This window comes from Ursus maritimus, unplaced genomic scaffold, assembly GCF_017311325.1.
Source record: "Ursus maritimus isolate PB19 unplaced genomic scaffold, ASM1731132v1 scaffold_25, whole genome shotgun sequence".
NCBI classification, from domain to species: Eukaryota; Metazoa; Chordata; class Mammalia; order Carnivora; family Ursidae; genus Ursus; species Ursus maritimus.
This window is the reverse complement of record NW_024425008.1, coordinates 43,510,829-43,527,190: the sequence shown is the minus strand read 5'-3', so window position 1 is coordinate 43,527,190 and position 16,362 is coordinate 43,510,829. Positions and strand designations below refer to the sequence as shown.

Here is a 16,362-nt window from a genome sequence, read left to right as displayed (position 1 = left end):
AGATGAAGCAGAAAGAATCAATGAGCTAAATAAAACACAGGGCAATGGCACTCAGCCAAACCAAGCAGCAAAAAACTGAAAGATAGCTTATCTTAAAACTGAAGATAGCTTAAGAGATTTATGGGTCATATCAAGCAGAATAACATGTGTATTATAGAAGCCCCAGAAAGAGAAGAGAGAATGGGGCAGAAAGCTTATTTGAAGAAATAATTGCCAAAAACTTCCCTTACCTGGGAAAAGAAACAGACAACCAAATCAGGAAGCCCAGAATTCCAAAGAAGATGAACCCAAAGAGACCCATACCAAGACACATAATTAAAATATCAAAAGTTAATTTAAAAGCAAGAGAAAAAACAACTTATTACATATAAGGAAATCCCCATAAGGCTATCAGCAGATTTCTCAGCAGAAACTTTGCAGGTCAGAAGAGAATGGCATGATACGTTCAAAGATCTGAAAGGAAAAAAACTCTCAAACAAGAATACTACCTGGCTAAATTATCACTCAGAGAGATAAAGAGCTTTCCCGATAAACAAAAGCTAAAGGAGTTCACTGGCACTAAACTAGCCTCATAACAAATGTTAAAAGAATTTCTTTAAGCTAAAAGGAAAGGGTATTAATTAGTAATAAAAAAAATATTTTTAAAATATCACTGGTAAACGTAAATATGTAGCAGTGGTTTAATCACTTATAAAGCTAGTATGAAGGTTAAAAGATAAAAGTAGTAAAAATAACTGCAAATACAGTAAGTAGTTAAGGGATACGAAAATAAAAAGATGTAAAATATGACATCAATAAACCACAGGGCAAGAGGAATGAAAATATAGTTTTAGAATGCATTCAAACATAATTTGTTATCCACTTAAATAGCTTGTTATATATCTATACAGGCTGTTATATATGAGCCTCGTCATAACCACAAAGCAAAACCCACAGTAGACAGACAACAGATAATGAGAAAGGAATCTAAGTGTAATACTACAAAAGTCATCAAACCACAAGGTAAGAAACCAAGAGAAGAACAGAGAGGAATTACAAAACAGATGGAAAACAATTAATAAAATGGCAGTAAGTACATACCAATCAATTTCTTTAAATGTAAATGGACTAAATTCTCCAATCAATGGCAGAAAATGGCTGAACGGATAAAGAAACAAGACCCATTTATCTGCTGCCTGTAAGAGACTCACTTCAGATACAAGTACACACACAGACTGAAAATGAAGGATGGAAAAAAGATGTTTCAAGCAAATGGAAACCAAAAGAAAGTAGGAGTAACTATACTGACATCAGACAAAATAGATTTAAAACAAAGACTGTAATAACAGACAAAGACAGGCATTACATAACGATAAAGAGGTCAATCCAGCAAAAGATGTAACATTTGCCAATACTTACGTACCCAATGAAGAAATACCTAAATACATAAAGCTAATACCAACAGACTTAAAGGGAGAAAATGACAGGAATAAAATAATACGAGGGGACTTTAATACCTCACTTATATTAATGGATAGATCAGCCAGACAGAAAATAGTAAGGAAACATCAACCTTAAAACAACATTAGATGGAATAATGGATATATATATATATATATATATACAACATTCCAACCAAAAACAGCATAAAACACTTTCTTCTCAGGTGCACATGGAACATTCTCCAGGATAGATCATATGATAGGCCACAAAACATGTTTCAGTAAATTAAAGACTAAAATCATATCAAGCATCTTTTCTGAACACAATATGAAACTGGAAATCAATTACAAGAGGAAAACTGGAAAAGTCATAAATATGTGAAGATGAAACAACATACTACTGAACAACCAATGGGTCAATGAAGACATCAAAAAAGAAATTAAAAAATACCTTGAGACAAATGAAAATGGAAATACAACACACCAAAAAAAGAAAATAAATACAATACACCAAAATCTATAGGATGCAGCAAAAGCAGTTCTAAGAGGCAAGTTCGTAGAGACAGTTAAGAAGAAAAATCTCAGATTAACAATCTAACTTTACAACGAAAAGAACTAAAAATATGAACAGATGAAGCCCCAAATTGTAGGAAAAAGGAATAGATCGGAGCGAAAAGAAATGAAGTAGAGACTGAAAAGACAATAGAAAAGACCAATGAAACTAAGAGCTGGTTTTTTGAAAAGATTAACAAAATTGACAAACCTTTAGCTAGACTAAGAAAAAAAGAGAGAGGGCTCAAATAAATAAAATCAGAAATTAAACAGAAGTTACAACTGATACCAAAGAAATCCAAAGGATCATAAGAGACTGCTATGAACAATTATACACCAACAAATTGAACAATTTAGAAGAAATGGATAAATTCCTAAAAACATACAATCTTCCAAGACTGAATCATGAAGAAATAGAAAATCTGACTAGATTGATTACTAGTAAAGAGATGGAATCAGTAACTTAAAAACTCCCAACAAAAGTCCTAGACCAGACAGCTTCACTGATAAATTCTACCAAACATATAAAGATATAATATCCATCCTCCTTATACTCTTCCAAAAAAACTAAAGAGTTGGGAGTGCTTCCAGACATGTTTTATGAAACCAACATTACCCTGATATCAAAACCAGAGAGGGACACCAAAAAAAATAAATTAAAAAAATTATAGGCCGGGCCCGAATCGCCAAGGAACTGTTGAAAAGGAAAAACAAAGCTGGGGGCATCACAATGCCAGATTTTGAGCTGTACTACAAAGCTGTGATCACAAAGACAGCATGGTACTGGCACAAAAACAGACACATAGACCAATGGAACAGAATAGAGAACCCAGAAATGGACCCTCGGCTCTTTGGGCAACTAATCTTTGACAAAGCAGGAAAAAACATCCGGTGGAAAAAAGACAGTCTCTTCAATAAATGGTGCTGGGAAAATTGGTCAGCTACATGCAAAAGAATGAAACTTGACCACTCTCTCACACCATACACAAAAATAAACTCCAAATGGATGAAAGACCTCGATGTGAGACAGGAATCCATCAAAATTCTAGAGGAGAACATAGGCAGCAACCTCTATGACATCGGCCAAAGCAACCTTTTTCATGACACATCTCCAAAGGCAAGAGGAACAAAAGATGAAATGAACTTATGGGACTTCATCAAGATAAAAAGCTTCTGCACAGCCAAGGAAACAGTCAAAAAAACTAAGAGGCAGCCCACGGAATGGGAGAATATATCTGCAAATGACACTACAGATAAAAGACTGGTATCCAAGATCTACAAAGAACTTCTCAAACTCAATACACGAGAAACAAATAAATCAAAAAATGGGCAGAAGATATGAACAGACACTTTTCCAATGAAGACATACAAATGGCTAACAGACACATGAAAAAATGTTCAAAATCATTAGCCATCAGGGAAATTCAAATCAAAACCACACTGAGATACCACCTTAGCCAGTTAGAATGGCAAAAATTAACAAGGCAAGAAACAACAATTGTTGGAGAGGATGTGGAGAAAGGGGATCCCTCCTACATTGTTGGTGGGAATGCAAGTTGGTACAGCCACTCTGGAAAACAGTGTGGAGGTCCCTTAAAAAGTTAAAAATTGAGCTACCCTATGACCTAGCCATTACACTACTGGGTGTTTACCCTAAAGATACAGACGTAGTGAAGAGAAGGGCCATATGCACCCCAATGTTCATAGCAGCATTGTCCACAATAGCTAAATCGTGGAAGGAGCCGAGATGCCCTTCAACAGATGACTGGATTAAGAAGTTGTGGTCCATATATACAATGGAATATTACTCAGCTATCAGAAAGAACGATTTCTCAACATTTGCTGCAACATGGACGGCACTGGAGGAGATAATGCTAAGTGAAATAAGTCAAGCAGAGAAAGACAAATATCATATGATTTCTCTCATCTATGGAACATAAGAACTAGGATGATTGGTAGGGGAAGAAAGGGATAAAGAAAGGGGGGTAATCAGAAGGGGGAATGAAACATGAGAGACTATGGACTATGAGAAACAAACTGAGGGCCTCAGAGGGGAGGGGGGTGGGGGGATGGGATAGACCGGTGATGGGTAGTAAGGAGGGCACGTATTGCATGGTGCACTGGGTGTTATACGCAACTAATGAATCATCGAACTTTACATCGGAAACCGGGGATGTACTGTATGGTGACTAACATAATATAATAAAAAATCATTAAAAGTAAAAAAAAAAAAAAAAAAAAAAAACTTAAAAAAGTAAAGAAAAGAAAGAAATAAAATTACAGGCCATATCAGATATCCCTGATAACATAAATGCAAAAATCCTCAAAAAATATTAGTAAATTGAATTTAACAATACATCACAAGGATCATATGCCATGATCAAGTGGGGTTTATTCCAGGGATGCAATGACAGTTCAACATCTGCAAATCAATCAACATGATACACCACATTAACAGAATGAAAGACAAAAACCATATGATCATCTCAATAGATGCAAAAAAAAAATTTACAAAATTCTTTTATGATAATGACTCTTAACAAAGTAGGTATATGGCCACTGAATGGCCATATATGACAAGCCCACAGCTAACATCATACTTGACAGTGAGAAGCTAAAAGCACTTCCTCTAAGATCAGTAATAAGACAAGGATGCCCACTCTCACCGCTCTTATTCAACGAAGTATTGGAAGTCCTAGTCAGAGCAATCAGGCAGGAAAAAGTATGAAAAGCATACAATTGAAAAGGAAGAAGTGAAACTGTCACTATTTGTAAGTGACATGATTTTATATAATGAAAACCCTAAAGACTCCACCAAAAAACTGTCGAACTATTAACTGAAATCAATAAAGTTGCAGGGTAGAGGGGGCGCCTGGGTGGCACAGCGGTTGAGTGTCTGCCTTCGGCTTAGGGCGTGATCCCAGCGTTATGGGATCGAGCCCCACGTCAGGCTCCTCCGCTATGAGCCTGCTTCTTCCTCTCTCACTCCCCCTGCTTGTGTTCTCTCTCTTGCTGGCTGTCTCTATCTCTGTCGAATAAATAAATAAAATCTTTAAAAAAATAAAAAATAAAAATAAAGTTGCAGGGTACAAAATCAATAATCTGTTGCCTTTTTTATACACTAACAGTGAACTATCAGAGAGAAATTAAACCAATTCTGTTTACAAGTGCATCAAAAAGAATAAAATACCTACAAATTAATGTAACCAAGGAGGTGAAAGACCTGTACACTGAAAACTGTAAGACACTGATTAAAGAAATTGAAGAAGATATAAATAAATAGAAAGATATACCACGTTCATGGATTGGAAGAATTAGCCTTGTTAGAACAGCCAAAACAATCTATACATTCAATGCAATCTCTAACAAAATTCCACTGTCATTTTAGAAATTGAACAAACAATCCATTTCTATGAAACCACAAAAGATCCAAATCGCCCAAGCAGTTTTGAAAAAGAACAACAAAGCTGCAGGCATCACACTCCCTGATTTCAAACTATACCTACAAAGCTATAGTATTTAAAACAGTATGGTATTGGCATAAAAACAGATACATAAATCAATGGAACAGCATAGAGAGCCCAGAAATAAACCCATGCATATATGGTTAATTCATTTACGGCAAAGAGGCAAAAATATTCAAGGGGAAAAGGACAATAAATGGTGTTAGGAAAACTGGACAGTCACATGCAAAAGAATGAAAATGGACCACTATCTTACACCACATACAAAAACTAACTCAAAATGGATAAAGACTTGATTTTAAGACCTGAAACCATAAAACTCCTAAGAGAAAACATAAAAAACATACATACATACTATGGAGTATTATTCAGGCACAAAAAGAAGAAAATCCTGCCATTTGCAACAGGGATAAAACTTGAGAGTATTACACTAAATGAAATGAGTCATATAGAGAAAGACAAATCCTGTATGACCTTACCTACAGTGGGACCTAAAAAAAACTGAACTCACAGAAACAAAGTAGATGGATGATCGTTTGAGGCAGGGAGTAGGGAATGAGGGAAATGGGTGAAGGTGGTCAAAGTGTGCAAACTTTCAGTTATAATATGAATAAGTTCTGGGGAATGTAATGTCCAGTATGGGGACTATAGGACTGTACCATGTATTTGAAAGATGCTAAGAGAGTAGATCTTAAAAGTTCTCAACACAGCCAACCGAAACTATGTGAGGTAAGAGACGTGTTAGCTAACTTCACTGTGGCAATCATTTTACAATATATCCAAACATCAAATCATCATGTTGTACACCTTAAATTTCCACAATGTACTATGTCAACTGTATGTCAATAAGCTGGGGGAAAAAAAAGGAGAGAGAAAGAAATGAAGACTGGATAAAAAAAAAAAGAAGCCTGGCCAAGATACCTGACAGCAGGATATTAATGCACCCATCTACGCATCCATCAATCCACAAGAAAAATATCTGGGTCTCTTCAGGTTTGTAATCCATAGAAAGGTCTTCACTGAATTATATTTTTTATGTCGTATCTCCATTTTTTAAAATCAAGGGTTTATAGAATAAAAAACCAGATAAAGAACCTTCTGTATATTCTATAAAACCACTGTTAGACACGACCTGTTATGCTGTTTAATATTCCTCATATAAGGTTGAACGTGACTGACTGAACAGAATTCAGCTCCAAGAAAAAGTTGATCTTTCCTGTCAATTGTTATTTCCGTTTTTTTAAACACATAAGAATTTTATAACCTCCATGCTATCCTTTTTGCTTTGTTGCCAGAAGCTAAAAACAAAATATGTTCAAGTACAGTAAATCCAATTACCTAAAGATTTGTTATAATTTCCCTATTTCTGTACAATAATTTTACTAAACATGTGTTTTCTAATATAATTCTGAGTATAGCAATAAATAATGAAATGATAAATAAATAAATGTAGCTTAGGTATAATTAACAAACAAACAAACAATCCAGTGAAATGACTCTAGTACTGGCTTTGTATTTAGATTGTTTTAACCTCTAGGAGGAAAACTGACAGAGTAAAGGGCTTCTATCTCTCCAAAACCTCATGTCTAACTCAGCTCCCTGCCTTCTTCAGTCCATCTCACAATGCCTTACACAGTATAGTAATTTTCTTACATTATTTTACACCGCCATTTAAATCAAGAATCAGTTTTCCTTTGAGGGAAAGGGAAAACTAAAGTAAATCATTTTTAATTCCAGACAGATCTGTTCTGAGAAAACGAGGTTGTTATTTACCAGAGATTTCATTACTTGGTTCACGATAGCGGCGATGAGGTCTGTTTTGTCGGGGGCTGAATCTCTAACACCTAGAGCGGCATGTAGCACAGCACAGGCCCGCAACAAACAGCTGGGTCAACGAATAAACTATTATTAATACACTATCCTTTGTTTCAGGACAGATAATAAAACAACCAAGGAAATTTGCTATTTTGTTTTAACTCCTTGTAGCCTATTATTATCAAGGTGCTTCTCAGAATCAGTAAGAGAATTATGAATCAGACCAGATGCCACTGCAATCAATACTGCATAATTTTTGTAAATCCTATTTTTTTTTCAGTCAATGTTGTTAGAGCCTCGGGTCATTTCTACTTTATATAAAACTAAAAAAAAAAAAAAAAGAAAGCCCCATGTTTTATGCCACAAATGTTATATCGGGCCTTAATAAAATATGAATTTTCATTAAAAACACCAGAAAACCTACCTTCTCTTTTAAAAGTCGAAAGAGAATCCATGGTATTATGCACAAAACATACAGTACTATTGTATGCTGATTACATAAGCTAAGGCCACAGCAGAAAGCACCAATTTTAGCTATCTGAAAAAAAAAAATAAAATCTAAGTTAAAATTTACCTAAAACTCTTAAGTAAGCACAATAGCAAAAAGTTATTCTTTATATAAGAACCAAGCATTTGTACCATAGGTCAGGCTAACATCAACCCCTTAGACAACAGTCTTGCTTCCACAGACACTAATATTTAGCAATATTTTTTTATAATATTTTTTATCACATCGTTGCAGTTTGACCTGAAATGACTGCCTTCAAAGTAAGTTTTAGAAATTCCGGTGTGATAACTAGGTAAGTCCTACCAGTAATAGGATATTGTGTAATTCTTATTAAAGTCTGTAACTAACACTCAGGCATTCTTTCCATTTTACCTTTTCTCCTATTAAATTAAATAAATAAAATAGAACACTTTTAATTTAAAAACCAGGTTATGGGTGCTGTTTTTGCTCTTTTTGAACTTTGGAATTTTCATAATCAGAAAAAAGTTTACTTTAGACAAAAAACGAACTCTAATAACAGCACACATCTGTTTATGGAAACCACTGATAAACCACGGTTTTCTTCTGTTCGGATATTCTTTAACAACAAAAGGCCGCCTTTACTAAGATGGTTTGTTACCTTCCAATGTGCAGACTGTAAGCTCTTAGAAGACAGGGTTCCTTCACATTCCAAATGATCTTGATATTATGTTTGCCTTATAATTCACTGTAACCTCTTCTGAACTACTTTGTTTATACGTGTGATACTCTTCTTTTAGTTAAAAAAAAAAGTACAAATATGGACTTTTTTTGCAATTGGAGAGTAAGTCAATGTACCATAATGGTATATAATTTAAGGTGGTGAGTCTAGAGCTTGGCATCTTACAATCACACATGCACACGCACAGTGGTGGAATCAACCAACAAGCCTATCTTTCCCATAGGACTCAGAGGGGATTTCAATCCTCTCATTCTCCAAAAAACTTCTGAACTCTGGGAGAAGAAAAAAAAAAAAGGCCCATGTTTTATAAAGGCTATCATGGTTCACAGTACAAGAACTCAGAATATTTTCTCTCTCAACATGCCTAGATTACCTTGACAGTAATCAGGACAGATCAACAGCATCCAAAGTTAAAAAGAAATATAGCATCTGTCTAAAAATTAAAACAAAAAGTGATTTCACTTTGATCAAAATAGGTTACCTTTGATCTTTCTTTTGCAGTTGCTGCCTCCTCAAAATGTACAGTAAGAGCCATAAGCAGCCCCACAAACAGATTGTTTAAGCTAAAAACCTCTGCTGCAGTGGACCACTGCCATGTTAGACGGGAAAATGAAAACACCCCCGCAGCAAGGATTCCTCCAGCATGTGAGCCAGAAAGCCTGCAAATACAGATAACATGAAATCTTCTTTCCCAACAAAAAGAACCGACTTTCTTTTCCTTTTTATAAACTGTAGCAGCAGAAATGATGACAGTCACCCAGCACTATCCCAACACATTATATGGTTAATACATTACTTCGGATAATAATTTCCTCCAACAGATTTTAATTAGGCAGTCCATATATTATTAACAAACAAATGAACACACCCGCTCGGTCTCCTATGGACTGAATGAGGCTTAGTTCTCAGATGGAACCTCTAGGATTCAAGCCAGTTCGGAAAGCCTGAAGAGATAGTAGCTAAAGAGATAAAAAACCTGTGTCACTTTTCTTGCTCTATCCACAAATTACAACGATGGTCTGGTTGAGATGGAAATATGTTGAATTGTAAGAATTAATGAAAGGGCAAAATACCTATTCAGGGACACTGACTCTCACTTCTTGTGGAATGCTTGGGCCTAGGACCACACCAAAGTTTATCTCCCAACATATGGCAAAAATATCCTTGTCACGATATTTGGTGATATCTTAAGATCTTGACAGCTAAGTTCTTAGTTTCTAGTGATTTCTTCTTCATACAAAGTTGAAGTTGAAAATGATGTATTTCTTTAAAGAGAGGGATGGCAATGTGAACTTCAATAACACAAGAAGAATCAAACGCCACACCTGGAAACAAATTTCTGGACCCCAGTGCCAACGAGAGCCAGACATTTCAAATCAATCAGGAATCCGCATCTCAATTCCAAGATTTGATTTGGAGACTAGTAATGTGGTAGACAGAGCATATCAAAGCAAGACAACTTCCTACTTCCCCATAAACCTAAAGTGATGAAAAAGCTACTACCAAATATCTCTAACAAGTGTTATGATTCAGCAAGCATTACCGTGTCTAATAGTTAATGATAATATATGGCCCTAAATCATCACTTTTAAACTAAACTGTATCGTTTTGGATAAAAACTTGTGGAGTCATTCCATGGCTTTTAATTAAGCGTCCCAGAAAAAAAAAAAAGTTAAAATAACATTCTGATATCACCGAACTTGTTTTGGAGCACCTCTTTGCAATATACTTGTTTTCTTTCCCTTATAAAAATCAGTGTCCTATTTCTTTCATTCCCCCAGTGATCCTGATTCATCGCACTGAAGGCATTTCTTCCCTCTAAAGTACTTTCCAAATTCCTTTCAACTTGTATTCCTACCACCTTAGACTTAATTAAGCTTCCTAAGTGGTCTTCTGTTTTCCAAACTATTCTGCAATATAACATCACATTAAACTTCTTAAAACATACTCTTTATAACTACCTAGCCCCCCAATTTAAGGACTCTTCACTGCCTGTAGGAAACATTCTAAGTGAGTCAGGCTGGGATCGAAGCTCCCAATAAACGGCACCTAGCCACCAATCACCAACATTATTATCTCCACCAACCAGTTAGGCTCCTCAAAATTCCCTGATAAGACCTGCCTATTCCCAGCGCCATTACCTTTGCTCATGCTGTACCCATGAACCCAGTGTCTTCTTGGATTCCTCCTACTTATCAAACTCTACTCTTTCCTCCAATTTCTCTTCAGTTCGGTTTCTAAGTCATCTTGGAACACGTATAGCGTGTAGTTGCCTCTAATAATTACTTCGGCTTTGTTTCTGAAATGTACGCTGGAGTTAAACTTCATTTCTATTTCAAGTCCTTAGCCCCAAGCACAGAAAGGAAACTTCGTGAATGAGAGAATGAACTAATCTTAAAGAATGAGTAACATTTTTAAAGGAATTTCTACGTTTCGTCTGTCAATATTACTTTGGAAAGTCAGCACGAGATACGAGATTCCTTTCTCTACTTAAAACATAAATTAACTTCCTTAGAAAAATGGCTGATTCCAGGTCTGGGGTAGCTCAAGTACAAAATTGATCTGAAATATCTTGTGTCAGAAAGTAAAGAAGAGTTCAAAAGAGGACATGACAAAAGGACATGGAGCCAGCTTACAGGGGTCAAACCAGGGATAACTTGAACAGCAGTAATTCCAGTAATAGATTATAATGCAGTGAATAAATAATCTATGACTCTTATAATGCAATGAATAAATAATCTATGACTACAGTGATATGACTAAATAAATAGGGGAAGAGAAAGTCCACAGAAAGTCAACATAGAAGAAATTACAGAATTTGGCAGCCATTATCTTAATAATGGATACCAAGATCAGTGGGTAAAAGTTTTACAGAAATACCTACATAGTCTAAAGCGATCCCCCTGTAAACAGATTAATTACAGAGGGAAAAATGATAACTTTACAGGGGCAAACCCGGCAGACACAATCTTAACCACATGATCAAAGTTAAAGCCCAGGAATGGGACAAACTTCATATACTTCCTGATCTGTTCCAATGAAAAGAACAGAGCAACATTTCTACAGAATTCTTGCCAAAATGTATTACCTGAACCTACACACTCAAATTGAAGAACATTCTACAAAATAACTGGCCGATAGAGATCAAAGAAAATGTCAAGGTCTTGAAAGACAAAAATAAAAAGCAAAAGACCGTGCATCCATATGAAAGAGGCTAACGGGAAATGACAATAGAATAAAAGGCATGCTCTTGAATTTTCTTCTGCTAAATAGGATATTATTGGAACAACTGGCACAATCTGAATCACCTTCATAGATAACAATGTTGTATCAGTGACAACTTCCTGGCTTTCAGAACTGCACTGTGGATGTGTAAGACAATGTGCTTGTTTTTAAGAAACATACCTTGAAGCATTTAGGCTAAAAGGATAGCATCTATGCAGCTTACTCTTAAATGGTTAAAAACAAAACAATACACACATATTGTTTGTGGCCAATGATACCGAGCATCTTTTCAAGTGTTTATTGGCTATTTGTAGGTCTTCCTTGGAGAAGTTTATTCCGATCCATTGCCCATTTAAAAATTAGGTTGTCCTCTGTATTGTAGAGTTCTTCTCAACTCCCTTTTCATACATTCCTTTCCTGCTAAACACAGCCAGAGTCCACTGCTTGCACCCAAGAGCCCCGACTGAAACACACTGCCTTCCCTCTTTGTTATTCCTATTAAGGTTTCAAGGCAAATTGTGTGAGCAAATTCTGAAAATACATGCTGAAGAGGTCATAGCTTTGTGAAAAACAGAAGAGAGGGCAGTATGTCGAAGAACGGAAAGCTATGTGTGCATCCATATACAGAATATGTAGAATAGAAAACATTTTGGGGGCCTCATCATTTTACTGTTCGATTCGGGGGTTTTGTAGTGCTGTACATAAGCTAAGCTTGTATGAATTTCATTGATTTCAGCAGCCTTTACCAAACTGTGAAAGCGCATTGAAACACACGTATTTTAACATACTGCCTTTAGGTTTGCTTTATGCTAAGATTCAGCATCAATTAACATTTACTGACCATGTAACATGTACCAACTAGTGGACTAAAAAACAGAGAAAAGGCAAAACATCTGTTGTGGGAAAACTCCACGAGTAGAGGAGGGACGCATACAAGGATATGTAGGTAGCAGTAACTGCTGAGCTGAGGCTGCAGAGCCCGTGGATACGGAGCGGCAGGATCTGTCAGCATGGCTGTGCAAGGTCTGAAGCAGCCGGAGCTGGCCTGGGAAAGCTGGAGAGTCAGGGTTAGCGGCTTTACTATGCAGGCAGGACAGAAGGACAAGAGGGAAGGGAGTTTGTAAGAAGCCATGGGGCCTAGATTGGACAGGGAAGGAAGCAAAGCAGAAGGGGTTGAGGAAGGTAATAAAAAGGATGAGCAAAGGGTTCTAGGTCTCAGTCAAATGGAAGATAAGCGCACAGGCATCAAGGTAATAAGTGAACTGAAAGCTGAAGTCATGCCAGGCAGTAGAAAGTGGGTTGGTAAAGGGACGTGGAATCATTAAAGGATGGAACAGGCCAGTTAAACAAGACTGGACTCTTGTTGAGGGCAGTCTATGATGGAAAAGAGTTTAATAAAGCCGTTTTCAAAATCATAAGATTTTCATTAAAGCTAAGTGTTTGTCCCAAAAGACAAGCAGTACAGCATACACTACTAAGTCTGCAGGGTGAGCGTTCTGTAGGAAGACAGGTGTGCGGCCCAGGGCCACGACACCATATGCAAGCTAACAAGGAGAGGGGAGGGCCCACATCAGCACACTGCGCACCGAGTCTGTGATGTGCTGACAAGCAAGGGATGTCAGCGGTGGTAGGTATGAGGACTTTCATTTTATTTTATTTTGAGAGAGAGACAAAGAGAGCACGAGCGGGGGGGGAGGGGCAGAAGGAGAGGGAGAAGCAGACTCCCCGCTGAATGAGGAGCCTGATGTGGGGCTCAATCCCAAGACCCTGAGATCACAACCTGAGCCAAAGTCAGCTGCTTAACTGACTGAGCCACCCAGGCACCCTAAGCCATGAGGACTTTCTGAAGATTCTGGAGGTCTTCAATTCATTCTCTGACTCTGTAGGTAGGCAGTCTCATTATATTGTGCAAGGCACATTACATTATCTGAGCTTGCTTCATTTCACCCTAACGAGACAGAGATAAATGACTAAAGAGCAGCTGAAGTCAAGGACGACTTCACCAAGACAGTTTAGGATCATAGCGCGGCTCAGTATTAGCTTCCTGCCGTCCACACCTGTAGACTCTATGCTCCGTTCTCACCCTGGCATTCTATTGAAATAGCACCCAACTGGCATCTACCTGCCAAATACCGCAGGCTCTCAGGACCTCTCTGCTGGATTGATCCCAGCCCCAGGCGCACTCTACCGAGCTGAGCCGGGCTCCACATCCCTCAGGGGTTCCTTCAGTGGTTCTGGATCTTCCTTCCGTGTCTTCTCTGAACGGCTCCTGTTCCTCCATCATCTCCTTTAAAGCTGGTGCTGCCAAGATTTCATTCTCGCATAGTTCTTCTCACTCTTCCATACTCCACCTTGGTGGTCTTATCCGCTATCTTGATGTCAGTTGCCAACCACAGCTGAGGTAACCGAATCTCTCTCTAGCACCACCTCCCCCTTAGTCTCAAACGGACAGATCTCCAACTGACTGCTAGACCTCACCACAAAGCCACTCCAACTCTGTGTGTCCCACTGAACCTTAATATCAACACGTGCAAAATTAATTTCCCACCCTCTTTCCGAAATGATTCCTGTTCCCATATTCTGTCTTAGTGATTGTCATTATCTACCGAGTTTAGTCACCCAAGTTACGAAACCTAAGAGTCATCGTCAAAGCTCCTGGCCCCTCTCCCCGTCGAACATATCACATCTGGCCGATTTCACTTCACAAACATTTTAAAAACTCATCCTCCTCTCCATCCATATGGCCATTGCCCTACCTCAGCTGTTAGGCTCACACCAATTCAACAGCTTTGTCTGTGGTCAGCCTCCAGCCCTAAGCCCACTATTGCCACCAGAGTGAAGGATCTAAAACATATTCGATCTTGTACGTTTCTGCCTCCAACCCTATAATGACTCCTATTATAAAACATACTACAGGGTCGCCTGTGTGGCTCAGTCAGTTAAGCCTCTGACTCTTTGTTTCAGCTCAGGTCACAATCTTGAGGTTGTGAGATCGAGCCCTGTGCTTAGTGTGGAGTCTGCTTCACATTCTCTCTCCCTCTCCCTCCCCCTTACACACACACACTCTCTCTCAAATAAATAAAATCTTAAAAAAAAAAAAAAGCATATTGCAAGCTCCTCATTACAACAGACAAGGCCTTTTATGATCTGGTCGCAGCCTATCCACAGCTTCATTTTTTGACCCATCTCATAGTTTGTGTTCCAGCAACACTAAATGAGCTGTAAGTTCCTGTACTTACAGCTGTTTCTCCTTCATCTCTGCGTTTTTTTGCAGTTAAGGAATGCTGTTTTGCCTTTATGTTGGTGACTCCCACTGACTGCTTCCAACTCAGCATAGACATACCTGACCACGCCGTTTTTTTTTTAAAAGATTTTATTTATTTATGAGAGAGAGAGCGAGAGCGAGAGCGAGAGCGAGAGGGAGAGCACTCATGCACATGACAGGGGGAGTGGGAGAGGGAGAAGCAGACTCCCCACTGAGCAGGGAGCCCTATGTGAGGCTCAATCCCAGGACTCTGGGATCACGATCTGAGCTGAAGATAGCTGGCTTAACCCACTGAGCCACTCGGCTGCTTAACCAGCTGAGCCACTTGGGCACCCCATAAGAAGTTTTTCACTAAAGTATTTTCACTAAGACCAGGGTGTTTGCCCCTTTTCTAGAGTCTATTAAATGTATTAAATGGATACTGAATAACGGGTTTTTCTATATTTCTAAAACTTTGTAAATCTGAGGAATAGAAATTTTTAACTGTAACCTAATCTAAACTTGGAAAGGAAATCAGATTTAGGGAACTTAAAATCCTCTATGAATTACAAAGCCAAGAGAATTATTTTTGGATTATCGATACCACTGTATAGCCATTTCAGCATATTCGTGCATTTTAAAAATAAGTCCATCTCTCTTCACATATATATGTGTGTGTGTCCCTACAAAAGCCTTTTGTTTTTTGAAAACTAAATGTTTTTCCACGTATATATTTCAGACATACTGTATCTTTAGTTTTTAATGCTCTTCAAATTACAAAAGTTTCTAATTACCTCGACCTAAGTCCAAGTTTTCCAAATAATGCTTTACTATAGAGTTACGTATGCCATTATTTAGAATTTATTCTTTATTTTTTTAATTGCAAAAAAAATTGAAAGAAACGATGGCTCGGTATTGAGATAAATTTTGTTTAAGAACCATGTCCTTTCCTGTTGCTGTGCTTTACTATTTATAAAAGTCGTATCTTAGTAACAAATGAATTGAAGGAGAAATTAAAGGATTCATTTCAATTGTTATATTTTTATTACATTAATTTTTGTTAACTGATTTTTTTTAAATAAAGTGATGTCCATATGGATATATCTTACAGAAACTAAGGAATAATCATTTTTCCACCCCATACTTTTTTTTTTTTTTAAAGATTTGAGAGGGAGAAAAGAGAGCGTGCGGGGGAGGGGGCGGGGGAGAGAGAGAGTCTCAAGCAGACTCCTGGCTGAGTATGAAGCCCGAGAGCAGGGCTCGATCTTACCACGGAGGTCATGATCTGAGCCGAACCAAGAGCTGGAAGCTTTACCGACTTTGCCACCCAGGCACTCCTCCATCCCATGCTTTAATTCAAGTGTTTAAATATTCTTTTGGCTTCAATGAAGCATGAGAGACTATGGACTCTGAGAAACAAACTACAGGCTTCA

At 37.7% G+C, this 16,362-nt stretch overlaps 1 protein-coding gene across 9 annotated transcripts in view; it reads right to left on the bottom strand.

Annotated features, from left to right (window-relative positions):
• TMEM260 (transmembrane protein 260) overlaps positions 1-16,362 on the bottom strand; it is a 73,035-nt gene that overhangs the window by 40,608 nt on the left and 16,065 nt on the right. For all 9 annotated transcript variants that reach the window (XR_005837708.1, XR_005837709.1, XR_005837710.1 and 6 more), the window contains exons 4-5: positions 8,942-9,119; positions 7,677-7,790 (exon numbers count right to left, since the gene is read on the bottom strand). Coding sequence is in view for 6 of the 9 variants with exons in the window: in XM_040641874.1 (XP_040497808.1) it covers positions 7,677-7,790; positions 8,942-9,119 (292 nt within the window). In the remaining 3 variants the exon portion in view is untranslated. The remainder of the gene's footprint in view (positions 1-7,676; positions 7,791-8,941; positions 9,120-16,362) is intronic.